This window comes from Coturnix japonica, chromosome 1 (assembly GCF_001577835.2).
Source record: "Coturnix japonica isolate 7356 chromosome 1, Coturnix japonica 2.1, whole genome shotgun sequence".
In the NCBI taxonomy this organism is placed as follows: domain Eukaryota; kingdom Metazoa; phylum Chordata; class Aves; order Galliformes; family Phasianidae; genus Coturnix; species Coturnix japonica.
In genome coordinates, this window is record NC_029516.1 from 117,624,773 (window position 1) to 117,652,372 (window position 27,600).

The 27,600-nt window shown below is 35.6% G+C and overlaps 1 protein-coding gene across 5 annotated transcripts in view; it reads left to right on the top strand.

Annotated features, from left to right (window-relative positions):
• Window positions 1-27,600, top strand: part of HERC2 (HECT and RLD domain containing E3 ubiquitin protein ligase 2) — a 95,716-nt gene that overhangs the window by 46,780 nt on the left and 21,336 nt on the right. For 4 of the 5 annotated variants that reach the window (XM_015851096.1, XM_015851117.1, XM_015851109.1 and 1 more), the window contains exons 39-75: window positions 914-1,098; window positions 1,287-1,434; window positions 1,526-1,722; window positions 1,956-2,186; window positions 2,762-2,897; window positions 3,472-3,615; window positions 4,772-4,914; window positions 5,122-5,389; window positions 5,536-5,678; window positions 6,571-6,669; window positions 6,753-6,921; window positions 7,036-7,161; window positions 7,932-8,040; window positions 8,179-8,318; window positions 9,777-9,967; window positions 10,791-10,896; window positions 11,075-11,166; window positions 11,657-11,832; window positions 12,261-12,372; window positions 13,756-13,837; window positions 13,958-14,101; window positions 14,565-14,655; window positions 15,669-15,846; window positions 16,250-16,331; window positions 16,414-16,585; window positions 17,547-17,691; window positions 18,177-18,402; window positions 19,423-19,594; window positions 20,174-20,360; window positions 21,153-21,293; window positions 21,657-21,848; window positions 23,197-23,350; window positions 24,098-24,205; window positions 25,364-25,495; window positions 26,243-26,401; window positions 26,495-26,613; window positions 26,996-27,121. In XM_015851096.1, coding sequence (XP_015706582.1) covers window positions 914-1,098; window positions 1,287-1,434; window positions 1,526-1,722; window positions 1,956-2,186; window positions 2,762-2,897; window positions 3,472-3,615; window positions 4,772-4,914; window positions 5,122-5,389; window positions 5,536-5,678; window positions 6,571-6,669; window positions 6,753-6,921; window positions 7,036-7,161; window positions 7,932-8,040; window positions 8,179-8,318; window positions 9,777-9,967; window positions 10,791-10,896; window positions 11,075-11,166; window positions 11,657-11,832; window positions 12,261-12,372; window positions 13,756-13,837; window positions 13,958-14,101; window positions 14,565-14,655; window positions 15,669-15,846; window positions 16,250-16,331; window positions 16,414-16,585; window positions 17,547-17,691; window positions 18,177-18,402; window positions 19,423-19,594; window positions 20,174-20,360; window positions 21,153-21,293; window positions 21,657-21,848; window positions 23,197-23,350; window positions 24,098-24,205; window positions 25,364-25,495; window positions 26,243-26,401; window positions 26,495-26,613; window positions 26,996-27,121 — 5,525 coding nt within the window. The remainder of the gene's footprint in view (window positions 1-913; window positions 1,099-1,286; window positions 1,435-1,525; window positions 1,723-1,955; window positions 2,187-2,761; window positions 2,898-3,471; window positions 3,616-4,771; window positions 4,915-5,121; window positions 5,390-5,535; window positions 5,679-6,570; window positions 6,670-6,752; window positions 6,922-7,035; window positions 7,162-7,931; window positions 8,041-8,178; window positions 8,319-9,776; window positions 9,968-10,790; window positions 10,897-11,074; window positions 11,167-11,656; window positions 11,833-12,260; window positions 12,373-13,755; window positions 13,838-13,957; window positions 14,102-14,564; window positions 14,656-15,668; window positions 15,847-16,249; window positions 16,332-16,413; window positions 16,586-17,546; window positions 17,692-18,176; window positions 18,403-19,422; window positions 19,595-20,173; window positions 20,361-21,152; window positions 21,294-21,656; window positions 21,849-23,196; window positions 23,351-24,097; window positions 24,206-25,363; window positions 25,496-26,242; window positions 26,402-26,494; window positions 26,614-26,995; window positions 27,122-27,600) is intronic. The other variant, XM_015851125.1, reaches the window with a different exon arrangement.

Below are 27,600 nucleotides of genomic sequence, written 5' to 3' on the forward strand. Positions count from 1 at the left end.
GATGCTGAGATAATGAATTTCCTAGCAGTCTCTCTCTTTTTGTGAGAACATTGTTACTGGATAAATTGTACATGTTTCCTAGTTCTGTAATTTCAAGAGTAGTACTGTTTAATTTTAACTCTTTTTGAGTAGTTAACAGTGAGAACTGTTTTAAAGGAATATTTAAAGGTGTGTTAACTGTTTCTGAAGGCATATTCACCTCACATTGAGTACTGAGTTTTGGGATCCTCAGTACAGAAAGGACATTGAGGTTCTGGGGCAGGTCCAAAGAAGGGGGCAGCAAGGCTTGTGAAGGGCTTGGAGAATATGCCCTATGAGGAGAGACCAAAGGAACTGGGGCTGTTTAGCCTGGGGAAAAAGAGGCTGAGAGGGAACCTTTATTGCTCTCTTCCAATACCTGAAAGGTGCTTCTAGTGAGAGCGGTGTTGGTTTCTTCTCTCTGGTGACAGGTGACAGGATGAAGGGAAATGGCTTCAAGTTGCACCAGGGTAAATTTAGGTTGGATATCAGGAACAGCTTCTTTACAGAAAGGGTAGTTAAACACTGGAATAGGCTCCCCAGGGAGGTGGTTGAGGCAACATCTCTGAATGTGTTTAAAAACTGTTTGGATGTGTTGCTCAGGGACATGATTTATCAGAGGGTTGTTAGGGTAGGATGGTTAGGTTGTGGTTGGACTTTATGGTCTTTAAGGTCTTTTCCAACCTGAGCAATGCTTTGATTTCTTGATTAAGGATGCTAGTTACAGGCTCTGAAATGTAAGTTAATAGTTATAATAACACTTTTATATATTTTGGGTTATAATTTGTCAAAAAAAGCCATGAAAAACCAAAGCCAAACTCCAGCCTTTAGTGTATACGGAATTACATAGTTGGTGGAAATGTTAACAGTTACGTATGTATCTTTCTATTTTTAGCTTCCTTGCCAAATAAATTGGTTTATAAAGAACAGCACAGGAGCTGGTGCACATTGGGTTTCATTCGAAGTATAGCACTCATGCCTCAGATGTGCAGCACTCTAAGTACATCTCAGTGGATAACTTTGCTAATGAAAATTGTAGAGGGGCATGAATCCTTCACTGCTGCTTCACTACAAAGACAGGTAATGTGCATTTCAAAATTACCTTGCTTTGTCTTTAAAAAAAAAAAACAAAATGAAAAGAAAGGCAACAAGATGGGAAACATGCTTATGTTTGTTAAATATATGCTTGTTAAATATAGTTCTTCTATACTTAATGTATGAGAATTTGGTAACTGACTAGAGTGACGCTAATTTTATTCTCTTTTTAGATTCTTGCAGTGCATTTATTGAAAGCAGTACTTCCATCCTGGGATAAAAACGAAAGGTCAAGAGATATGAAATTTCTGGTGGAAAAACTGTTTGGTTTTTTAGGCAGCCTGCTTAGTACTTGTTCTTCAGATATCCCACTACTCAGAGGTATAGAAGTTTTTCTCCAATGGCATATTTTACATATGGAAAATGTGTGCTTTAAACTGGTAGCTGTTGTCTGATTGCTTTTTCTTTTCAGAATCCACTCTGAGAAGGAGAAAGGCCAGACCCCAAGCATCTCTAACTGCAACTCACAGTAGTACTTTAGCAGAAGAGATAGTGGCACTGCTGAGGACACTCCATTCGCTAAGCCAGTGGAATGGACTCATAAACAAGTACATCAACTCTCAGCTAACCTCCATCACCCACATCTTTGCAGGAAAACAGTCAGAAGGGGTAGTTTCCACGTTTTAAAATAAGCTCATTTTTATAGCAATGTTTATTTTGAAATGATAAATTAAATGTAAACAATATTAAGATTAATTTTGAAACCATTTTTTAAATTTTTTTAAATGTATGTGTTTGTGTTGTAATTTTTAAATTGAAATGTGTATAATTAACTTTTTTATTTTAAAGCAGATCAAAGTATTTGTTTTCTCCCTACAGTTAATTTTATTGTTCTTTGCTAGGCTGTTTTGGATGACTACTTTCCTGACACTGAGAATCCAGAGGTGGGAGGCCTAATGGCGGTGCTAGCTGTGATTGGTGGCATAGACAGTCGCTTGAGGCTGGGTGGTCAGGTGGTTCACGATGAATTTGGAGAAGGCACAGTGACGCGCATCACTCCAAAAGGGAAAATCACTGTGCAGTTCTATGAGATGCGAACATGTAGAGTGTGCCCTCTGAATCAACTAAAACCAGTAAGTTCATTTTATTGAGACTTCAGTACAAGGAAGGGTGTGTTTTTGTGAAATTAAAGCCACTGTTATGATGGAAGGAAAATATTAATTCTTTGTTGAGTTAATATTTTGACATTCAAGATCTGCAGTGCTTTGAATGCTAATTTGTTGGGGAGCTGAGGAAAAGGGATTTAAAGTGGAGTGCTTGAATTGAACTAAAATTTCAAGTCCTGACATAGATCTTGTGTGAGAAAGGCTTATTTATTTGTCCTTATTTTCTAACTAGTGTAGAAACTCTTAGGTGTTTTCACTTGAATCTTAATCACAAGTTCATAAGTATGGATTTAGTGAATGCCCAACCAGCTTGTATAGTCAACCTCAGAGACTGAAGTTCCTCCTTGCTCTAGCTGTGTTTCCAGTACAAGCTTAGATGTTTTGTAGGGAATGTAAATCTTTCCAGTTCTTCCTGGGGAAGAACAATAAGATGGATGTTACTTCTTCCTTTTCCTTAGTTAACAAAAATTTGAACTTGTGATTGATTTTGTAAAATACTTATCCATTTTTTGTTTTTGTCTGGTTCTTTCCTTGCTGCCCAGCTCCCAGTTGTGGCTTTTAATGTAAACAACCTGCCTTTTACTGAACCCATGTTATCCATCTGGGCTCAGCTAGTAAATCTGGCTGGAAGTAAAATAGAGAAACACAGAATGAAGTCTCCCAGTCAAGGTCTTTCAGGTACAGTTATTTTTGCTGTTGTTTTAAAGGGCTTGATATTCCCTGGGGAAAGTACTGGTAACAGCAAGTATACGTAAGAAAAAGGATTTTCTGGAATTTTATCTTGTTTCCTAGTCAACATTGAATAATATTCATTCTCCTAATGTACTTAGAACACAAATTTAGCTAGAAAAGAGTTGTCCTTCATTATGAGTGGAATACTGTTTTTACTTGAGAAAATGTAGATGTGGTTTAGGGCTGGGCTTGTTCTGTTATATATATATATATATATGTATATGTATATATGTATATATATGACATCTTCACTACTGTTACTCAACCATATATGAGCTGCATGGCTGTCTGAGGAGTGAAAAACAGGAGAGTAGTATTTTTATCACAAGTCATAGAATGTGTACGGATTTCTTATTTAGGTACAGTTCAAACTAACATATATTTGATAGCATTTCATAAGCTTTCACAAAGAATGAAGATGTGAACTGATTTTTTTTTGCATTGAAGTTTTATGAATATTGCCTTACTTCTGTAATGTGGAATATTTATAGTGCTAATGACTGCTTAATGTTTCTTGTAGGTCAAGTGGATTTGGATCTACTGAGATGCCAGCAATTAAAGCTGTACATACTGAAAGCAGGCCGAGCTCTGCTCTCTCACCAGGATACATTAAGGCAGATCTTATCTCAGCCAGCTGTTCAGGAGAGTGCATTAAATCCTGCAGGTATTCTGAAATACAACTTGAGCACATCACTGTTTAGGAGTTAGAACATATTACTATAACCTTGGCTAATTGCAGTTAGAGCCTTGAAGTTAGGTTTGCCCTCTTAAGATCAAAAATTAAAGGTTAAAATCCAGAAGTGCTTTAACTTTGTTTATTAAGAGCTGCTGCAGAAGATATTCAACAATTGCATGGTTCTAGAAATATGGTAGCAATTTGATTTATTATTGTAAATGGATTGATACCATTAATCCATTATGTTTATAAGAGTCACAGTGATTTGTCTGCCACTTACTTAAGTTGCTAAATTCTAATATAAATCAAAGTTTTACTCACAAACAAACACAGTTGGAAAGATTCTCTTCATCTTGAGAAGTAATGCTCAAAGGCATTCCTGCCCACAGGGAGATCACTGTTGTGCAGCCTTGTACTTCATCAAGGACAGCTCAAATTATGCTTTCTCTGATATTGGACTGTACTCTTGGATCATGATCATCTGATGTTCTGTTATTAATGAGCTGTCCAGTGTAGGGAGGGATCACATCCTGGCCTGCTGTATTCATAAGCCTGTGTAAGACTTCAGTCTAGTACATGAATTGAGCATGTCTGTCGCAAAAGCACTTTAAATTTTCAGCTTAACTTTTGAAGAGTAAATGGGTCAAGTTTTTGGAACTGTAACGTTTGAGTTAGCAGAATTTGTAGCTCTTCTATAATTACAAAGCTTGAAGTATGAGTTCTCATATTGCCATTCCTTAGAATTCTGATGTTTTGTGGTTTCCAGTTCAACAAGTCCCAAGGTATAATATGTTCATTAGAACCTTGGGAGGACTTTAAGGAACTCTAGTTTTAATTAATTGATACTCATTCTCTAAGTACATTCATTCTACACTTGAAAGTAAAGTAGGTTCTACCAGCTTTCAGTAGTGCTGTTCATGTTCTTCTAGCTTATATTAATTCTTCGAGCATTTTGAAGCATATAATAATGATAAACATATAGTATCTCTAATGAATATATGTTGAGTGTAGTTGAAGATTTCTGATTTTCAGTCATCAAGTTTTTAATCAGCAAAAAATAGCCTTTCTCCCTTCCCCCTTTTCTTTCCCCCCCCTTCTTTTTGTACTTCATGCTTATTGGTTAAAATATTATTTTTGTTTCAAGAGGATGGAGCAGTTGCCTCTCCTGACATAGGAGATATGTCTCCTGAAGGACCTCAGCCTCCCATGATTCTTTTACAACAACTTTTGACAGCTGCTACGCAACCATCACCTGTGAAAGCAATATTTGACAAACAAGAGCTTGAGGTAGAGTCTTTGTTTTCTGCTAATAAATGATTTAGTAAATAACCCTTTCTAATTCACATTCCATTTAGAACTTGTTAAGCTATAGTTTTTAAAAAACAAAAAGTGACAATGACCCCTTTTGTTGAATAACTGTTAATTTCAGTCATGTACACACATTCTGTACTGAATATGCTTGTTTTATGGACTGATTTATCTGTTCTCATCTAGGCTGCTGCTTTGGCGGTATGCCAGTATCTGGCAGTAGAGTCTACTCATCCTTCAACTCCAGTGTTTGAAGACTGTAGCTCTAGTGAGGCTACAACACCCATCACTGTACAGCATATCCGGCCCACAAAAGTGAAAAAACGCAAACAGTCTCCAATTCCACCTCTCCCCATTGTAGTACAACTTATGGAAATGGGATTTCCTAGGAAGAACATTGAATTTGCGCTAAAATCTCTGTCTGGAACCTCTGGAAGTGCTTCTGGGTTGCCAGGTATTTTGCTTAGGTGACATTATAGAGAGAATGAAATTTTGCAGATTAAAATGCTGTGTAAGTTGGAGCAACTGTTAGCTACTTGGGTGCTATTCTAAGAATACCAGAGAATCCCTTAGTGAGAATGCGCTTGTTTTGTGTGTTAGGAGTGGAAGCTCTCGTTGGCTGGCTGTTAGATCACCCTGATGTTCAGATTACTGATCTCTCTGATGCTGACACTGTCTCTGATGAATATTCAGATGAAGAAATAACAGAGGAGGTAGAAGAGGCTGAGGCTGCTTGTCCTGTGGTAAGTATCATGTACATAAAAGCTAAGTCATGCTAACTGACTGCAAATTTTGTAATATGTTTGTCTCTGTACTTCGTCAGAGCTCAGAAAGGTTGTGCTTCTCCAGGCTTTCAAGACCATGTTAACCATATGTTTCTAGGGGAATAGTGTAAACTAATTCAGGAATAATCTGTAAATATTTATGTAAGAGAATCAGAAGGGGGGAGTGGAATGCAGATGTTTCTTTATGTATCTCTGATAGGACTCAGTTTTATGTAAACTGGTCAGTGCTATGGAGTAATATTTGTCAGAGACTCCTTTTGTTTATTTTTTTAATTGGCTTTGGCTGAGAAATAAAAAGTGAAACTTGTTGGTTCAGTGCATGACTAAAGAATTAATGAATGAAAGGCAAAAAGATACCAGTAAAACAATGTACTTTTTCTTCATGAGATCATTTTTCAGACATTGGCAATTAAATAGCTTTCATGATGGATCAAATAGCTTTCAAGATGTCTTTTCACCCGCTGTTCTCTTTTTTCCTGTGCAAACACACAGCCTAAGGAATGGAATATGAGTGTATGTATATGAGGCTAAGTAGATTGCTCACAAATCCTCTTTGCACTAGTTTTATTAGGCAGTTCTCACACAAGCAATGTATAGATTGTTTCACACATTCTGAAAATCTGCAGCTATATTCTTTGGCAAGTTGTTCTGGAAACTAAGCTTTAAAGTAGAGCACAAATGTTAGCCCTGTAGATGATTGACTTGGAAGATTTTTCCTGTTCTGGCATGTCACTTTGTTATTATATATATTTTTTTTGTTGGATTGTTTTCATTTTCTGCTATATATTTGAATTGAAAGCAAACAGATTTTGTGACTGATACAAGGTTGTGTTGGATTTTTTTTTTTCAGTCAAGTGGTGCTGTTGTAACAGAGAGCCAGACATACAAGAAAAGAGCTGATTTCCTGAGTAATGATGATTATGCTGTGTATGTGAGAGAGAATATTCAGGTAAGCATGGAGATAAAAGCTGTAGGGAAAACTCATTCCTCCTTTTGCAAACATCACTGGCGTTTTGTTTTTTTTTTCTGTAGGTGGGGATGATGGTTAGGTGCTGCAGAACCTACGAGGAAGTTTGTGAAGGAGATGTAGGCAAAGTTATTAAACTGGATCGAGATGGATTGCATGACCTCAATGTGCAGTGTGATTGGCAGCAAAAAGGTGGTACTTACTGGGTCAGATATATCCATGTTGAGCTTTTAGGTAAGTTTCAAAGTTAACTTCTTTTTGTCAAAAAACTGGCTTGGTATACAAAGGGAGATTAGTTTTGGAGGGTGGAAAGAACACTTATCATGTATTTGTTCTTGCAACTGCTAGGTTTCCCACCACAGAGTTCTGCCTCTCATATCAAGATAGGTGACAAAGTGCGAGTGAAAACCTCTGTTACTACACCGAAGTACAAATGGGGATCAGTTACTCACCGAAGTGTGGGCGTTGTTAAAGGTAATGTATGTGCAAAATGGGTCATAGGTAATGAAGTTGGAAACCATAGAGACTTTCTGCAGTGTTTAACGGAGAGAATTTTTTAGACATGTAATATTGTGTGGGATGTCGCTTAATTATGAGAAAATAGAATATATTTGATGTCTGTGATAAATTCAGAGATGCATACTCTGGGAATGCCCGTTTTTGAGCTCTTTTTGAGCTCTTTAAGAATCTGCAGCTTCCTGCACATTCCTGATTCTCATTTATATTTTGTCTGGATGAGCCACAAATGTAATTATTATCGAAAAAGTATAGGTGAATTGAAGACTTTGTATGAAAGTGCAGTACACTAATGGCAGCCTGTAAGTGAGACAGAAATTATCCATGGGGCCTCAGTAATTTTGTAAGAGATTTTGGTCATTCTGTTTGTGCTTAGAAGTACTCTCTTCCCTTGGAAATCAGTTAAGAAATATAAATACATTTTTCTGTATTCTGTTTGAATATATATTCTCTATATATTACATATATAAAGTAACTATATATAGCTAAAGACTTTAATTTTTGTATATAAATACATATAAAATATAAAAAGATTTTTCTTGCCTCTTTTCTTTCTCTGTGACTTTACTCAGGGTGTCTGATTATGTCAATATATAGCTCTATTAAAATAAAAAACTCCTTATGAGAGTAACTTTTTTATTAATCTCTCGACTATGGTGCTGGACGCTTTCTGTTTGATTTCACAGTGATTTGTAACACACAGTATTTTCTATATTTTTTTGCAACAGCTTTTAGTGCCAATGGAAAAGATGTCATTGTGGACTTTCCTCAGCAGTCTCACTGGACTGGTTTACTGTCAGAAATGGAACTGGTGCCCAGCATTCATCCTGGAGTCACGTGAGTGATGAATTAGTCTGTATAGGTTATCCTTTGGCCTTACTGTCTTGAATCTGTTATCTTGACTGATGGTACAATTAACTTCTACAATGAGAACTGCTCAAAGTATATAAACTTTTTGTTCTTTCGTGAATTCAGGTGTGATGGCTGTCAGATGTTTCCTATCAATGGGCCTAGATTCAAATGCAGAAACTGTGATGATTTTGACTTTTGCGAAACCTGTTTTAAAACCAGGAAACATAACACCCGACATACTTTTGGCAGAATAAATGAACCAGGTGAGTTTCAGAATCCAAGTGTTTCATAGATATATTCAAAATACAATGAATATGTTTAAAAATGGCAGTTTTGAATTACAGCTTCTTATCATAAAGAAAGTGTTCGGATTCATCCTTTAGACAACAGAATGTTTTTAACACATCATAGTGGTGTTAATCATTGCATGTGTACCAAAATGTCAACCCTTAAGTGTTCTTTGTAGTGTTACATAAGTTAAAAAAATATATGGATACATGGCAGAATTGAAGAGAAAAATAGTACAATCAGCCTTTTCAGTTTAAACATGTGTGAATGAATCCTCAGGACAACCAGTAGAACTCTGAAATACCTAAGATTCATTCTTAGACTATGTAACAGTTTTGCTTAGCTTGTGGTGGCTGTTGCCTTAGTTCCTCCATGGTGTGGAGACTCCAGAATGGTATGACATAAAGGGAAACCTTTTGAGAGATCTGTCAGAATCTTTTCCTTGCAAGACAAGAACAGTTCAGCCATTCTAACTCCCGAATCTTTGGGTTTTCCATTGTTATCAATACCTGAAACAAGATTTTGTTTCTTTTCTTTCCACCTATCTATAATTCAGTGTAATACCCAGCACTTGCAAGGTTATGCTCACCATTCAAATTAGTTTGGAAAAGGAACGAAACCAACACCCTACTAAAAATTTTGAACATGCATTGCATTTGTGTGATGGTTTGAAAGAAATAGAAATAGAAAGGCCATCCTATTAAGAAATTACTTAATATGACTGTACAGATATTATACTGTGTATTTATTTTCCTATTTGTTGCACTGTGTAAAGGGGGGAGAAGTTGCACTGTTATTTTTGTCAGACTTACTAGAAGCTTATGAACATCAGTGAAGGGACATAGAAGTAAATTTTTGCAGGGAAGAAAAATAGGGCTCTCTAACCTTCCTCATTCCTTAGGAAGCTTCAGAATTTGAATGACTTAAGATAGCTATGTCTGCTGTCCTATAGGGGATTTCTGTTGAGGGTTGGCTTTACAGTTTTCATATTTTCTACTAGTGTACAGGATTCATACATTGTGGGGCTGTTTTTTGAACTGCATGTATGCATGGCCATAAATTTTGATTTACATTTCAAAATGAAGGAATATTTTAGGAATTATTCTTTATGATTTTAGTAATGGCTCTTGGTAATGTCTAAAGATACTAATTTTCTGTAATTTTGCAATACTTATTTTATTTACTGAATCATGCTTGGTTTACAAATCGGTCATAAGAACAAAAAATGTGACACCACAGATGACAGGCATGAAAATGTGTATTCAGATGAAGTACTTGCAACTTGTTTTAAAAAGGAATCAATTTCAAGTTCTGCTGGCATTCTTACATTTTCTACCTTGAGACTATGTGTCTGGAGTCTTTGATTTCTTCTATTTCCTTTCACATTGCTTATGGGTTTAATAAAACCAATTTTGTTTCATTTAACAATGCAGGTCAGTCTCCAGTGTTTTGTGGGCGTTCTGGAAAACAGCTGAAGAGACGGCATAGTAGCCAGAGGGGAATGTTACTGGATGATTGGTCAAGAATAGTGAAGAACCTGAACGTCTCTTCTTCTGTGAATCAGGCTTCACGTCTTATAGATGGCAGTGAGCAGTGCTGGCAGTCTTCTGGCTCACAAGGAAAGGTAACCTGAAGTTGTAACAGGTTTATTTTGGCTTACTTTCTTTTCATAGGTATAACTACTTAGCTCACATTGCTAACATGTTTGTTACTTCAAGAAAGAGAGTAAGTAGTAAAAACAGACATCTGAAGCAGCTCTGTGTTTCTTCATAATAAATGTGTCCATTTTTTAATCTGTGCATCATTATTTCTTGGAAATTGTAAGGAACATTTATGATTTTTTTTGGAACACGGGGTAATTATTTTATTTTATTCTGTAGTTGGCCATAGCCTACAACAGCCTTTTCAGTATAGTAATTGATGACAATTCTTAGCAATCATTGATTATGTTTTGCTCAAGTGACTTTGTTCGTGTTAAGGAAAACTGTTTCTGAACTACTTCTCTCTTGCCCTCCTTTATTAATCTGTTGTTATTGGCCCACAGCACTGCTTGGTGGCCAGTGTAGGTGCTGGGATTTGTAACTAGACTTCTCTCCAGTGTGCTTTGGTGCTCTCTAAGAGGATGTGCTGAAATATCCCCAAGCATCCTTCCTTCAGGTTGTGGGTGCTCACCAACCAATCAGAGATTTGACATTGTGTTCTGTCTTTTTTGACCACTGAGGGCAGTGTGCTTTCTCAGTAGTGTTGCTCTTGAATGAAATCAATTACTTGCTGCTTATGTTTCTTTTGTACTGAGAATTAGACTGGCCGGATTCCACCCTTGTAGATGTTTTTTATGCTACTCAAGAATGCTTTTTGTTCGTTTTTGAAAAACAGTATGTGTACTCTTATTAATCATAAATGGTCCTAAGAACACTATCTGAAAATGAAATTGTTTCTTTCACTAGCACTGGATTCGCTTGGAGATTTTTCCAGATGTTCTTGTTCACAGACTAAAGATGGTAGTGGATCCTGCAGACAGCAGCTACATGCCCTCTTTAGTTGTAGTTTCAGGTATGAGAATGTTCTCTGAGAAGCTTGGAAAATATTTTTTGTTTTTATTAATGTCCATCAGTTTGTATTTATTTAGTTTCATTTTAATATCTGTTAATCTATTCAATATGTGTAGCATCTGTTCATGACACAAACTCTGTGTTTTACTATGTCTTTCTTTCAATGCTTTATTTTCTAGGAGGCAGTTCCTTGAATAACCTTATAGAGCTAAAGACAATCAACATAAATCCTACAGACACCACAGTGCCTCTTCTCAGTGACTGTACAGAAGTAAGTGAAGTTTGTGTATGGAGAATTATTCTTGTATGCAAAGTCAAAATTATTTTGTTGCAAGAGATGGATCAAAAGCACTATTGTGATATCATGCAACTCTATAATAGCTTTAGCAGTCAATATATTTTAGTTTTTGTTTCTGATGTAATTCATGATACCTTGGAGCCAAGGTGATGTTCCAGCAAGCTTAAATCTGGAGTTTATTTTAGTGGTTGGTAAAGCTTGTTTCAGATAGTAGTTTTGCATGTTTTCAGTAAGAGCAAGAAGGAATGTGTACTGAATATTCAGGATATTTAAAGTAAAATAATTCTCAAACTTGTGAGGCCAAATGTGTATCCTAGAGTATACAGTTCTGAAAAGCAAAATATTTGAATTTGCAGATTAATTTTGTTATGGTGACAAAGTCAAGCGAAAGTTCAAGATCTTTCCTGTCTATTGTGAACATGCAGAGGAACCAAAAGATGGCGATCTAGTTCTTTCTTCTTAGTATCACAGGTATATTGAGATTGCAATCAAGCAGTGCAGAAGCTCTGGAATTGATTGCAAAATACACGGCCTCAGCATACTGGGACGTATACGTGCAGAGGATGAGGATTTGGCAGCTGTCCCCTTCCTTGCTTCTGATAATGAGGAAGAGGATGATGACAAAGCTAACACTGGGAGGTAGGTAACTGCAGATGGAAAAAAGTTGGCAAAGAGACTTTCTATATATTCCTTTCAGAAGATGAATCATGAGGAGTGCAACTTAATTAGATTGAATGAAAAGAGAAATATATTTGTCAGAACTGTAGGAAGGTCATTTTTGATAAATTCTTGAAAATTACCACACTGGTAAGCTGGTAGCATTTTGTACAGTTCGTTTTGATTCCTGAAACTGAAAACAATTCTATTTTTTATTTTTTAAATAAGATTCTATTTTTTATTTTGTTTAGTTTTACATTTTTATTTTTCATTGATACCACTCAATTGTGATGATTTCATTTGGATATTGAAACCATTCAGAAATGTAAAATAAGTAGTTGAATTAAAAATATGGTTGTGCTATAATATATAGGTTGCTAAACTGACTTTTTTCCCCCAAATATACTTAGTCTTGTTAGAAAGAAGGCAGCTGGGCTGGAATCAGCAGCTACCATAAGAACCAAAGTTTTTGTCTGGGGACTGAATGACAAAGATCAGTTGGGAGGACTAAAAGGTTCCAAGGTATGTTGTTTGTGGTTTAAATATCTTTAGTATAAAACATAGACATCTGAAGATAAAATGTGCAAGCCTTACACAACTCAAATTTAATTGCAATTACAGAGTTTTTCTGTATGTGTATAATGCAGGTAGGAGTGAACTTTTATATTACATGTAAATGAAGCTAGTTCAGTAATCAAAAAAGAGAATTTAAATTAATATCTTCTCATTTTCATTACATTTCACTGTGTTTTGAGAGAAATTTCAGGCCAGTATGCAACTGCTCATGCATAATTTCTGGTATGACGCAAGGTGGGAGGGATGCTAAAATTGTTAATTTATGCTGTAAATAATGTAGATTGTTGTCGGTTGGAGTGCTTTTTAAGAGGAAAAAGGTAAAACTACTACGTTCTTTATCTTCTATTGATCCATAAGGTGAGGGCTTAAGTTCTGAAGTGCTCCAGTCATACTGAAGACAGAGTTTGACTTTCTTTGACTGAAGTGTTTGTCTCAATGTAGGAAAGAGGAGAACTATAAGACAGTTAAATTGAAGATGTGAGGGAAGAAAAAAATAAAATACATGTATAAATATGAACTAAATCTATGAATATTAAGCTTCTTTAGGTGGAAAAATCATGCTAATATGAACTTAAACAATTTATCTTTGAGGTCTTAGCAAGTATTAGTATTAAAATTTACATAAGTTGATAATTAAGATAGTAATTTTGAATGCTAGTTTACAAATGTCCGACAGACTTTTTTTCTCATATACTGCAGTGAAATAATCTATTGTAAATGTTTCAGCTGCTTAAAAATAACTGAATATTTGCCTCTCTTATAAAAGAATAAGCCAGGTTTTAATGTGTGTTGATTTAAAACACTTTTTTATACATATATAAAATCAGCTTGATTAAAAACTATTCTGTAGTAATGAGGAAAATAGGTTTCATGTGGGTTTTTTCTTTTCCCTCTTGAATTGAATCCTGATTGCTAAAGCGTTTTGTTCCTAAAAAACATACTTTTGTTTCTGTATGCTGATTTAAAGTGTGTTGGTTAACACTTTCAGTTAGGTTCATTTTACTGTTATGCTTTTCTTCAGAACTAAGTTTTTTCTCAAGAAACTAACTATACTAAAAAGAAAAAGATCGTTTTTATCCCATTTCATTTTCCCTCAGGGTTTATACTTATCCTGGTTTCTGTATTATGTGCCCTTTCTTGGTTCCTGTCTTTTGTGTGATTTGTGTTAATGGGTATTTGCAAAGTGTTCAAATAATATGAAGAGTTTTCATATATAGTAAAAGAGATAACTGTCAGTTTAAGAGTTTTATCACTTCAGAGTAGCTCTTTTCTATAATGTATACAGCTGCAAAATATGTTAGAATGATTTCTGTTTCCTGTCTACCCTAGATAAAGGTTCCTTCATTTTCTGAAACCCTATCTGCCTTGAATGTTGTACAAGTAGCTGGAGGATCCAAAAGCCTTTTTGCAGGTAATACAAGCTTAAAGTATGTATCATTATTCAAGGGCAGAAATAAATTTCCATTTGTGAAACATTAATGGTATTACAAACTATTTTTGTTCTTTTTTTTTTTTTTTTCCACGCTTTTAGTGACTGTAGAGGGTAAGGTATATGCTTGTGGAGAAGCCACAAATGGAAGGCTGGGTTTAGGAATATCCAGTGGAACTGTGCCTATTCCCCGCCAGATAACAGCTCTCAGTAACTATGTTGTAAAGAAGGTGGCTGTTCACTCAGGTACTGTCTGTTGTTATTTTCACATATATAACTGGAACATTAAGCCTAAAATTAGAAATTGTTTTGTAGTTTCTTTAGTGCTGTGATGCACCAGAATATATATATGTGTGAGTGTGTGTGTGTGTGTGTATATATATATACAAGTATATATACAAATATATATATATATGTGTGTGTGTGTGTGTGTATACACAAATATATATACAATATATATATATTTCCTTGCAGCATTAAAAATAGCAAATTAAGTTGATATTTCTATTTTTAATGTTCCAGGAAGCCTACAGTCACAAATGGTTTGTTTTAAATTATAGCACATTGAAGCTCCTAAAAACATAACTAACTTTGGGTAAAAAGACTCATGCAGCTACATCATAAATACAGAGCAGTGTCAACTCTCTGAAATTTTTGCCTTGACCTTCTCTGCCTGCTCAAACACTTAAATTTACATTTACATTTTCAGGTGGCCGGCATGCTATGGCGTTAACTGTAGATGGAAAGATATTTTCATGGGGTGAAGGAGATGATGGTAAACTTGGTCACTTCAGTCGAATGTAAGGATACCAGTTTTATCTGGCTTGTAGTAAGAGAAGATTTGTTTAGAGCTGCGCTATGACATGCAATACCACTGCTGACAATGGCAGAATTTTTATCTTAACAGAAATAAAACATCTGTGTTGTGAATTTTTTTTTTTTCATCAGTGTACGCCAATAGTGAAGCATTGGTAGCAGTTTCAATAGATGTCTTTATTAGTCTCTTTGAATGTTACTGATAAAATAATATACTTCCAGAGTCTAAGTTTTCTGTTGCTGTTATGAGGCTTACTGAGCTACCTTGACATGTAAAACTGAACTGATTTTACATTCCTGAGCACTAGCAGCTCCTACTGCAACTCTGCAAGTTTTTTTTGTATGCCTGTTTTTTGACCAGAAAAATTAAATTTGTCAGCATTTTTCTTTGTATGCGGCATGGAACAAAGCTTTGGAAGAAAAAGGACAGACATAGCCCACAGGGGAGAAAATCTTTGTTTATCAGTCTGGTATATTCCAAAAAGCTGCTTAGAATACACTGAAAATTATAATGCCCAACTCAGGTGTTTGTGGATGTGACAACAAATAAATATTCTGTGTTGTGTTGTTGTCAAACCTCTGAAAAGGAAAGTTCATTTTACAGCCATGTTAATATTTTATTGTTCAGTTGTCTTGCATTTTTTGTAACATTAAAAGAGAGACTTGGAATTCTTGCTGTAGGAATGTCATGGGAGAATTTCAGAGTGTTTCACAGTAGCCATATATATGTTTATAAAACATGAGTAGTGACTCTTGTATAATCTTATACAACAGTATTAGAAAAAGTACATTGAGATACATTAAGGTATGTTTAAATTGTATAAATTTAAAACTCGTGGTGGTAATAAGGCAATAAGGTAATTGGAATAACCACTTGCATTTTATTTATCTTTATGTTACTGTCAATTTTCTGTACAAAAATTTTTGAATTGTAGAACGTAATGTACTGTCAAACTCTTCAAAAAATAATGATATACTGTTTATTTACTTTCTTTAGGAATTGTGATAAACCCAGATTGATAGAAGCACTGAAAACCAAACGTATCCGTGATATTGCTTGTGGCAGCTCCCACAGTGCTGCCATTACTTCTAGTGGTGAGCTGTATACATGGGGCCTTGGAGAATATGGAAGGTTAGGACATGGAGATAATACTACACAGCTGAAGCCGAAGATGGTAAAATAAATGTTTCTCATCTCTGAAGAAATGTGAATGTGTTTATTTAGTAAATTGTAGAATAAGGGTAAAGCAAATCCAAAACCATGAGTGCAGTATGAAGATTCTGTTTTTCAGTGATCTGGTCAGGCTTTGGTACACCTACCTCTGATGTGCTGTTTCAGGAGGGCCAAAAAGATGCAGCCGTTCTTGCTTTTTCTTGGAACATGATTCAGAGCAGCTAGTGCTGTTTTGAACATACATGTCATGCATCTGTTTTGACACAACTGTCACAGAGCAGTGTTGGATCTTGAGTAAGCAGGACTTGACAAACCTGGACATCAAATGTAACAGCTTGAAAATGTTTGTTAAGTTTTAAAAACATAATTAATGTATTTGAAACATCTCTTTTTCTCTTTTGCAGGTTAAAGTGCTCCTTGGCCACAGAGTAATTCAGGTTGCTTGTGGAAGCAGAGATGCTCAGACTCTTGCTCTGACAGATGAAGGTAGGAATATCTTGTTCCAGAAGCTTTCTGGCACGTGGGAATACTGTGATCATTGTTTGACCTACAGTTTTTTGGTTTTTAGGTTTGGTGTTTTCTTGGGGTGATGGTGATTTTGGAAAACTGGGCCGAGGTGGAAGTGAAGGATGCAACATTCCTCAGAACATTGAAAGACTAAACGGCCAAGGCGTATGTCAGATTGAGTGTGGTGCACAGTTCTCATTGGCATTGACCAAGTCAGGAGTGGTATGGACATGGTATGTGAAATTTGCCAGAAAATATTAATAAAGCAATTACTAAGTATGCGTTGTATTCACTGCTATTTGATTGCTTTAACCCCATCTGTGCTTCATCTGTGTGCTGACTTTGTCTTTTAAATAGGAAGCTCATAGAGAAAAGCTGTGATCTGTTCAATTGCTCACTCTGTCTTGTAGCATGCTGAGTTATGTGTTGGATCCTGCCAGAATGCCTGAGTCTCACTGAACATTTTCTTTCTTGAGGGCAATGAAATATGACAAGGAATATTAAATTAAGACTTTGGAGCAGAGTGGGGGAAAAAAGAGAGCGTGAGAACCATAGCCTGCAGTTAAAACAGAGATAGATAGAGTCAGGAAATAACAAGAATGAAGAGTCACATAAGTAAGGAAATGTGGAGTGGATGGAAAGGACTACCTCAAAAACACACAGAACACTGCAGAGTTCATTGCTGCTGGGAAAGCCACTGGGTTGTCAATAGTGACCCTTTTTATTTTTCTTCTCCTTGTTTCTGCTTTTGTTTTGAGCACAAGCCTCACTTTTTAAGTTCATAAATCTTTGTGTAGAATTAGTCAATTTCTGTAATACGGATCAATATTAGGTTCTAAAGCTCTAGGTCCTAGCCCATCTTTGGGTATAAATTGACCTGTTTGACATATATAAAACCTAGGATGATATAAAATTGTGTTGTTGTTGTTATATTATTTGCCAGCAATTGATGAATAAAGTAGAGAAATCCACAAGACTATTTTAAAAGTTACTTCTCTTATTAAAAGGGAGAAAAGGCTTTAGTAGAGTTCTCATTTGTCATTGGCCCCTAGAAACTCTCGTTTAACTTGCAGTTATCCTTTGTTTATGCAGTTTTGAAGAGTTTGCTATTTTAATCCCAGTGAAAATTGACAAAGGAATGTGTGAGCGCTACAATTGTCCTGAATTTTGCTTTTATTTTTATGTCTCTTTTAGGGGTAAGGGAGATTACTTCAGGCTAGGTCATGGCACTGATGTACACGTACGAAAGCCTCAAGTAGTGGAGGGTCTGAGGGGCAAAAAGATCGTGCATGTGGCAGTAGGCGCCCTCCACTGTCTAGCAGTTACTGACACTGGACAGGTATGTTACTTTTGCCCTTCTTTCCCCTTTTTCCTCCATCCATGAAGAAACAAACTGTTGAAGAAGACTGTTATAGCATCAGTGGTGATTGAATGGAATACATATATATATATATTTTTTGCTATAATTAAAATATATTAGAATGCATATTACTATTGGACTTTAATTGTCACCTTAGTAGCTTTTGTAAGATTTTCCTACTTTGAGGATTATCTACATGATCTGTTTTCTGCTTATCACCCCTAAAACATAGTAATAGTCATAATGTTTTGTAGCTTCTCCTGCTGTTAACCAGAATTGTAATTATTATGGTGTTGATTCAGACACCATAGTTGTAATTACTATGAAATCGATTCTTTCAATTTAGTAATTCACTTTCAACATTGTATAATTGATCAGCTGATCGCTAAGGTTTTGCTGTAGAACTTGTAAGGAAATGAGGCAACCACTGAGGAGAATTAATGAACTGAAATGTCTTCTGGCAGGTTTACGCTTGGGGTGACAATGACCATGGGCAACAAGGGAATGGAACTACTACCGTCAATAGAAAGCCCACTCTTGTACAGGGCTTGGAAGGCCAGAAAATCACTCGAGTTGCTTGTGGTTCTTCCCACAGTGTAGCATGGACAACAGTGGATGTAGCTACACCATCTGTTCATGAACCGGTACTTTTCCAGACAGCGAGGGACCCTTTAGGTGCTTCTTATCTTGGTTGGTAGATATCGTATTATGTTTTTTTATGCCAGGGTAGAGTTAGGTGTGTGTGTGGTTTGACAGTTGATAGGAGAGTGCGAAAAGAACACTGTCTAAAGAAAACTAAAAGACAGCAAACAAGTGAAAACACAGAAGATCCAAAAACATCCAATATGAGGAAACACCCCCATTCAAACTGAACAAAACAAAACCTCTTTCTGAAAATGGGAGATTATAAAGGGCTTGTTCTAAGTAAAGTGCAAAATACTTCATCAAATGTTAAAAGGCTTTGTCTTTTAATGTAGAGTAGAACATTGTGGATGTGATAGAAGGATGCTACTATAATGCTGACCTTGTTACATGCTATCTCGTGCTATAGTTTTTACGCTACTGCTTTCTTTTGTTACTGAAGTGACTAAGTATTGCTGAGAAACGACAGGAAAGTTTTACATTAAACTTTCTTTGAAAACTGTGTTTTTTAAAGAGAGTAAGAACTATATATATAGAATATTTATTTAGTGTTTTTCAGATGCCTAATTATTATTAATGTTGTTTGAAAAATTTCTGCTTAAGTAAAATTTGTTTTATATGCTGATCACTAAAATATTTATATCTGTTATCCCATTCTTCATGAATAAGTGAAAAGGTGGAACACTATTTTATGAAGGCATTTGCTGAAAAGCTTCAGTATTGATTCCAGTATTGTAACTCTAGGAACTGCAGTTTAAAAATGTCATTTAGACGTAGATTTACAGCCACTTTACTGTGTTTATGACAGAGCACTGGCATAGCATTCCCAGGCAGGCACCTCTGAAAGCTGCCTGGATGTAGGCCTGGGTGCCCTGTTCTGGGAAGCTTTGCTGGATGGAGCAGGGCTTGAAGCAGATGGACCTAGTGATGCTTTCCAGTGTCAACTATCTTATGATGCTATGATCTGTAATGACCTACCCAGAAATTAGATCATTAAGTTCTGAATATGTCATACGCCTTTAGTAAAACAGAAACAACTGCCTTCTCTTTCCGCCCCCCTTACTTCAGGTGTCCCTTCAGATGCAGATTCTTCTGCTGCCAGTAACAAGATTAGCGGTGCAAATAGTTCGAAGCCGAATCGCCCTTCCCTTGCTAAGATTCTCCTGTCACTTGATGGGAATGTTGCCAAACAGCAGGCATTATCCCATATTCTGATGGCATTACAGATCATGTATGCCAGGTGGGTATGCAAATATTCCTTTGTTTTAAAGAGAAGTGTATGTCATACTGTACCATCTTTCACTGCCTCTTGAGTCAGCTGTAAATGGTTTTATGAGTTTGGACTTCTCAGGATAGGGCTAAGCTTCATTTAAATTTTCTTTTGAAGTTGATGTTAGATTTCTTTAGAATGAGAAGCTTTCAGTACCTGGGGAAAAACGTTTATTCAGGAATACTCAAAGAAGCTGTGTAATAGGGTATAAATATGTCATGACAGGTGTAGTGTAATAGTGTATAAATATGTCATGACAGGTGTAGTGGAAGAAGCAGCAGGGAATGGGGTTGAATGAATAGTAAAACTTTACCATTCCTTGTTGGTAGAGAACAGAGTTTTGCTGATAAAATTTATCAAGAGGAGAACTCATGTAAAAAGATATGACTTTAAGGCATTCAAGCATTTCACTTTAAGAATGGAGCTAAACACTGTCTGTGGAAACCTTTGCTTATTTTATTAAGCCAAGATTATAACTTTTTTTTTTTTTTTCTAGTTCAACAAAGGAGTACAATTAGGCTTAAATAAATCTGTCCTAAATGATTTCAGGGATGCAGTCGTTGGAGCACTGATGCCTGCAAGTATGATTGCGCCAGTAGAATGTCCCTCTTCATCGCCAGCCCCCCCATCAGATGCTACTTCTACAGGAAGCCCTGGAAGTGGAGATGAATGCATGCTTGTAGGAGATATAGAAGAGAGGCTGAGCCCAAACCCGTGGCAGGACAGGAGAGGAGAGGTAGTGTCAAAAGAATTTTTTCCACATTGTTTAACAGTAAAGTTGTTATATATCTTATAATATATAGTATTTTACATACTTACATACATATATATACGTATCTATATGTGTAGTATTTTGGTAGTAAAGTAGCAGTTTTCATACTCTAATTTATGGAATGGGTGCTTTATGTATGTCACATCTGGAAAATCAAACTTTTGGTGAAATCAACTTTGAACTTTCAGCATGCAGTATATCATTAAAATGCAATTGTGTTTCTATTAGCATTTTAAAGTTGGTTTTAAAATGTTTATTATTTGATCAGATATCAAAGTAATTTTACAAGAATGATTTAAAAAAATCTGGGTTAAGAGACTTTTCAACAATAATTTAATGGGACATCATTGTAAACTTACATTAACTAATGTAGACAGAAGAGCCTAAAAGGCCACTTGCTTGATTTTGAACTGCTAGTAGAACCATAAAGAAGACTTGCTGCTAAAGATCTTTTCTTTCACAGGCTACTAATTTGACATGTATTGTTTGGGGTTGTCTTCTGCATTGCAGACTCCACTGCAGGCACTGATGTTCTATTGTGTGTGTTTTGTAGTATGTGGGTGTTGTTGCTGGCTTATGTTAGGAACATCAAATAGGAGCTAGAAAAACAGGGGATGAATCTGTTGTATTTGGACTTACGACTGTATTTGAATTGCTGCTATCTTTGAACAGAAACCCTTCTGAAAAATAATTGCACTCCTAAAGGATTTGTAGTCTCTCATTGCAGCCTTTGTTATGTTTGTTCTTTTTGGTAAGGTTGTTTCTTCAGAAGATGCTGTGACGCCATCTGCTGTAACTCCCTCAGCTGCTGCTGCCTCTTCCCGTCCTTTCATTCCAGTCACAGATGATCCTGGAGCTGCCAGCATCATTGCAGAAACAATGACAAAAACCAAAGAAGTAATATTGTCAATGCCTTCCTTAAAACTTAAGTCCTTACAGTGCTTTTACTGAACAGTTCTACTGTTTTAGATCATTTAAAATTACTCTGTAAATTACCGTATTTTTAAAGTATATTCAAAAACTGAGTGATTACTGTTACTTTTTCTTTTTTTATGAAGCTGAAGGAATTCAGTTTAGGGATGCTTTTTCACTTGAGAAACTGATTTAACAGTAGGTAAATTCTGAGACCATGTAGTCCCAGAATTACAAATTGTATCTTAAACTACTTTCAAACTTCTTCAGACAAGTTAATATGTTTGCATTCAGTGAGATTCCTCTTTCATCTTCCCTGTCTAAATCTTTCTGCAATTTGTTTTGTAGGATGTAGAAAGCCAAAGTAAAGTGTCTGGCCCAGAACCTCAGTACTTGGATGAGTTTACTAGTCTATTAGTCCCAGATGACACGCGAGTCATGGTTGACCTGCTAAAGCTTGCTGTCTCCAACCGAGCTGGTGAAAAGGGAAGAGATGTTCTCTCAGCTGTTCTGTCTGGTATGGGCACAGCTTACCCACAGGTCAGATTTTGTTATCTTGTATTTTTAACGATGTCCTTGATATTTTTAGCTTACTGGAATATTTTCTTCTATTTGTGGTATAGTTTGATATTCTGGGAAGCTTAGTAAGCATGAAAATTAGAGTTGAACTTAATGTATCTGAACCTTAATGACTGTAATGGAAATGCTACATGAATATATTCATTTGAAATAAATGTAAACTTGTCTGATATTTATACCATAATATGCATATATAATTTGATATATAAATCATATATATGGTTTATCATTCTGTCAAAGCATGAAGCTGAATTAACCAAGAATTTGAAAAAACATTTGCAAAATGTAAATGGGTGTGAGTTTTCCTTGGACAACTAACAAACTGTGGATGAATGTTGTAATACTGGCAACCAAAAGTTATACAAAAGAATATGACAGTCATAGCTGTAGCATATATTATCTTCTTATGAGGGTGAACTGAATGTTTTTAAAGTTTCTTTAATATTTTTTTAATGAGTAATGATGAATTTGCTTTGAGATGCTTATATGACAGATTTCATTTGTAGCTCTGCACTGCTTAGAGTCTGCTTTGGAACATTGGAAGTGATTATGCAAAGCTCTTGTTTGAGTTTGAATTTCTTTTTTTACTAATCAAGAAGATAAATAATGACTTTGCTAATAATTCTGAGTTTTTTTTTTTTATTTAATTAATTATATAAATGACAAGACAGCTGTACTTTAAAAAAGTGAAATCCTAGGGTGTATCTGTTCTATTAAACCAGGATTGTGCGAGGCCACTCTAACAGATGCTATAAGAGTAACAAAGTGGTAATTCAGAAACCATTAAACATTTTTTTTCCCCAAATCTTTAAATTCCTTGTAACGATCATATATATCAATGATATTCTATTCCAGATTTGACATGTAGTCATATCCCTTCTACTCCAATTAAATACATTAATTATGTATCAATATTTTTTAATTGTTCAGGCATTAATGGGCACATTTAAAACCTTTTTTTTCCCTGCTCAGAGTTTTTGTTTGAAACTGCTCTTCAAAAATGAGTATAATTGGAGTATAATCTCTAAACAGTACATTTTAATGCTGCATATTTGTTATGTATTTACACCTTTCACTAATCTATTGGTTTATGCTTTATAATTTAATGGGAAACATTAGTCGTTTTGGCATTCACTTTTTATTTTTTTCAAATTCTAAATTAATGTGATAGTTTATGAATCAGAATACATGTTTTTTTTTTTCTTTTAAGTGAGAATGAATGATAGATAGTTGGCTTAATGTTCTTGAACTAACCATATTCTGTTTTCATAAGCTTGATTCTTAGGTGTGTGTCTTTTTCTTGAATCAGGTAGCTGATATGTTGTTGGAGCTGTGTGTTACTGAGTTAGAAGATGTGGCAACTGACTCACAGAGTGGCCGCCTCTCTTCACAACCAGTTGTGGTAGAAAGCAGCCATCCATATACTGATGACACATCATCTAGTGGCACAGTTAAAATACCAGGTATAGGATTCCTAGAGTTATGTTGATAAAACTCAGGTACTTGCAAGCCTGCATATGTAAAATGTTTCTCTCAGCTTACAAAAATGTGTATTGAACTTCTAAGGTCATAATACATGTTCTATTGCTATAATAAATTGTTTCTTAAAACACTTGTATACTGCATGAACATCTCAGTCATGTGAAATACACATTTACCCGAGTTTGGGTCCTGTGACTGAATTCTGTACACTGCTTCTCTGCAGCTATGTATTACTGCTGTTTCCTGTTCACTTACAAAGCTGAGAATGACTGCAGTCATTTTCAGGGTCAGTAACTGAACGCTCGTCATGTAGCCTTGATCATTAGGAAATACTTTTTTCCTTCTGTGCTGTATTTTCATCTAGTGCTTCCTCCAGTACTGATACTTAGACTCTCTGTTTCCTTTACCTTTTGATATTTGTCTTAACTGTAAATAGACATTTTTTGCTATGGCAACTTCAGTTAGGAATGTTCTGAACATAGTCTTCTGTATGCCGGCCCCGATTCACATGAGCTCAATTCACATGAGCTGCCTGTAATTTAAGTATTTCAAAGAGAAGTTAGAAACAGTGTCATTAAACCAAAGCAAGTTCACATTTCTGTTCTTATTAATGAGCACTATGGCTTCCAAACAGTCACATTTGATTTCGTGTGGATTTCTAAAGTACTGCATTTGCTTTTGGGATTGATTGCTCTGTAGAAGTGTGTAAATTCTTTGTTGCTGTTTAGGTGCTGAGGGACTGAGAGTAGAATTTGATCGCCAGTGTTCTACAGAGCGGCGTCATGATCCACTCACCATCATGGATGGTGTCAACAGAATTGTTTCCGTCCGATCAGGTGCTTTTCAAAAGTGTCTTGTGTGATTTGCTGTTAAACATTGAATGAAATGTACCACTATCTGTGACATAGTGCTTGTGAGCGATGTGCCATTAAAAAGGAGGAAAAAGTATAAACTGATATTCCATTCTAAATCAAAAAAGAAGGATGATCTATATACGGACACACAAGAGTGAACTTGAATCTTTGAATATATAGACTCTTGGGCGTATGTGTTGTAATATTTTTCCTAAGAGCAGTTGGAATGTAACAAAAAACCCAGTTTCTAGCACTCACAGCCCATGTATGATTTTCTGTATAATCAAAATATATTTGAACAGATTGAAAAGCAATTGGAAGAGGATACTGTTTTTTTGCTACCCTTTGAGTTTTTCAAGCAATAGTTACAGAAATTTGATCTTTTTTAAAATTTTATTTTATTTTTTTATTTTATCTTTTTTTACAGTCAAGACAAATGCTCTTCTTCTGTTGAATGCCCAAACTAGAATCTAGGCTCTGTCTTTCTGTTGTCTGCTCTGGTCTGTGTACCTGACTCTACGTGAAATGTCCACATCTTTTATCCCACTATGATTTCATTTTTAAGCGCTGTTGCCTTCCAGTAGGTGATAGAGGAATATTTTAAATCTCATCAAATCTTACATTAACCCTTTCCATGTGTGAACTCATGTGCAAGAATCTAAGTAGTACTACCTATACTTAACATTTTTCATCACTTCTAATGTGAGCTTTTACTGTGAACAACTTTTTCCCCAACCTGTTTTTCAAATGCACATCTTTATGTGTTCTAATATTGAGTTGTTTTTGATTGGAAAAAAACCTAAAGCTTAATGTTTTAATATATTTTTCTAATATGAAAATATAATTTGAAAACAGGACAGTGGGGTTGTAGAAAGAGCTCATCATTGACTTTTGAAAGTGGTATTAAAAGCACTGAAGACATGCAGTAGAAGCGGTAATTGAACTGTTTAAGACTTGTGTTTTGGTTATATAGCATCATTATAGGTGTGTACACGTGTTCCACATACACTTTTCTTTTGAACTATATTTATGTGATGTTTGTAGTATTAAAATTACCTTAGAGAGAAGTTGTTATTGCTGAGTAGATTGCATCGGTTTGGTCAGCATACATGAACATGTTCATATTACTTACTGTAACAGGTCGTGAGTGGTCAGATTGGTCTAGCGAGTTACGAATTCCAGGGGATGAGCTGAAGTGGAAGTTCATCAGTGATGGCTCTGTAAATGGATGGGGATGGCGATTCACTGTTTATCCTATCATGCCAGCTGCAGGTAAAGCGTATATCTCATTTATGGAAGGATGAGAGTATATTTACCAATGTAATTTAAATATTTACATGCCAGAGGTTAATTGTTCATTTATACTCATTATAAGGGAATGTTTTCTTTCATAAATAGCAAACATTTTCAACAGAGTCCTGAGAAGTGCACCTCTACATAAGGGAGAGAAAAAATGTTTTATAGTTGCTCTAGTTTGTCTCTGTTTGTGAAGGGAGGTTACTTCTGGGAAACAATTAATGTGATACATATATCTGTGTTTTCCATAATGAATCAATGAAATTAGGTGAAATATATAGTGGCTGGTATGACTCAAGGGTATGGTTTAAAGCTAGAGTCAGAGATAGTTCAGATTGGGTATTAAGGAACAGTTCTTTACTGAGAAAAGAGTGGTCAAGCACTGAAACCAGCTTCTCAGGGAGGTAGTTGTGACCCTAAATGTTTTGATGTTTACAAGGTGTTTGGATAATACTCTTAGGTGGATTGTTTAACTCTCAGGGTGTCCTGTGTGGAGCTGGGAGTTGTTGTCAGTGATCCTTGTGGATCCATTATAACCCAAGATATTGTATGTCATGAAAATGCCTCTTTCTTCCAGTCCCTTCAAAGAGAGGTGAAATGGACCAACTCAGGCACTGTAGATTGCTATGTTTGTTCAGCAGATCCTGCTCTTAATTCTGTTCTAATTTCAGTAAAAGGGCAAATCTTCAAATCTTTTTTACCTTTTCTTTTAATTTATTGCAGGTCCCAAAGATCTTCTCTCAGATCGTTGCATTCTTTCATGTCCCTCAATGGATTTGGTTACGTGTTTGTTGGATTTTCGCTTAAATTTTGCTTCCAACAGGAGTATAGTTCCTCGCTTGGCAGCTTCTCTTGCAGCTTGTGCTCAACTGAGTGCCTTAGGTAGGTGTAAGTCCTAAATTTAAATCTACTTTTTTGGAGTTAAAATTACTATTTGAGGTAATTCTGGGTATTGTGTGCTTTTTGTTTCTTTAGCTGCTGGCCATAGAATGTGGGCTTTGCAGAGACTACGGAAACTGCTCACAACAGAATTTGGCCAGTCTATTAACATCAACCGAATTCTTGGGGACAATGATGGAGAAGCACGAACTTTGGTAAGAGGGGCACAGAACCTCTTCTCTAACATTTTTTCTCATTATGATGCTTGCGAAGCGTTAAAAATGTTGGCCTTTATTTACAATGTTTTATTGTTAATCACAAAGTAGGAAATGTGCCAGATAAATAGCCTGCTTGAACATGTCTGTATCTGTAAAGGGGCTTCGTTTTATAAAAAAATTAAACCTAATTCCAGTTTTTGTAGCCATCTAATTTTGGAATTGTCCAAATTGATGGAAATACTTTTGTATTAGGAAATAGATGGAACTGATGCTTCACATAACAAACTGTGGTTTGTGAATTTATTAATGTTTTGTCATGGCCATCTAAATAACTTCCTATAGAACACAGTGTCATTTTCAACTTCTCTGCTTTCTCTAGAGTTTTACAGGGAGTGCTTTAGCTGCTTTGGTTAAAGGTCTTCCAGAAGCATTGCAGCGGCAGTTTGACTATGAAGACCCTATTGTGAGAGGTGGCAAACAACTACTCCACAGCCCTTTCTTTAAGGTAATGGGATACAATCAGTAAAGAATTCATTAGTAAAATTCTTTGGGATTTTTTTTTTTTTTGTGTGTGTCACTAGTTCACCTCATTTTGATACAGAAACTTCATTTAAAGGCTGCTTTTAATGTATTTTGAAGAATTAGTCTGAATTCACTAGGATTAATTTGATTAATGATAAAATCAGAATACTACTTCTAAAATGAATCAAATATGCAAATACAGAATTAGGAATACCTAGCTAGGCAGAGGTAGGTAGTTCAGAACAATATCTTGCAAGTGTAGTACACTACAGGTTGAGTTATATTTTTGACAATTGATATCTGAATTGAGCTAACAGGAATATTTATATATTTTTGTCCTTTAAAATATCCTGAAGGTATTACTTACCTTCAGTAGGAACAAATAAGAAGAAAAAAGGAAAGCTCTTCCATTTTGGTCTGTGTACTTCAAAGTACAGAGAAATATACTTAACAAGCCTAGAG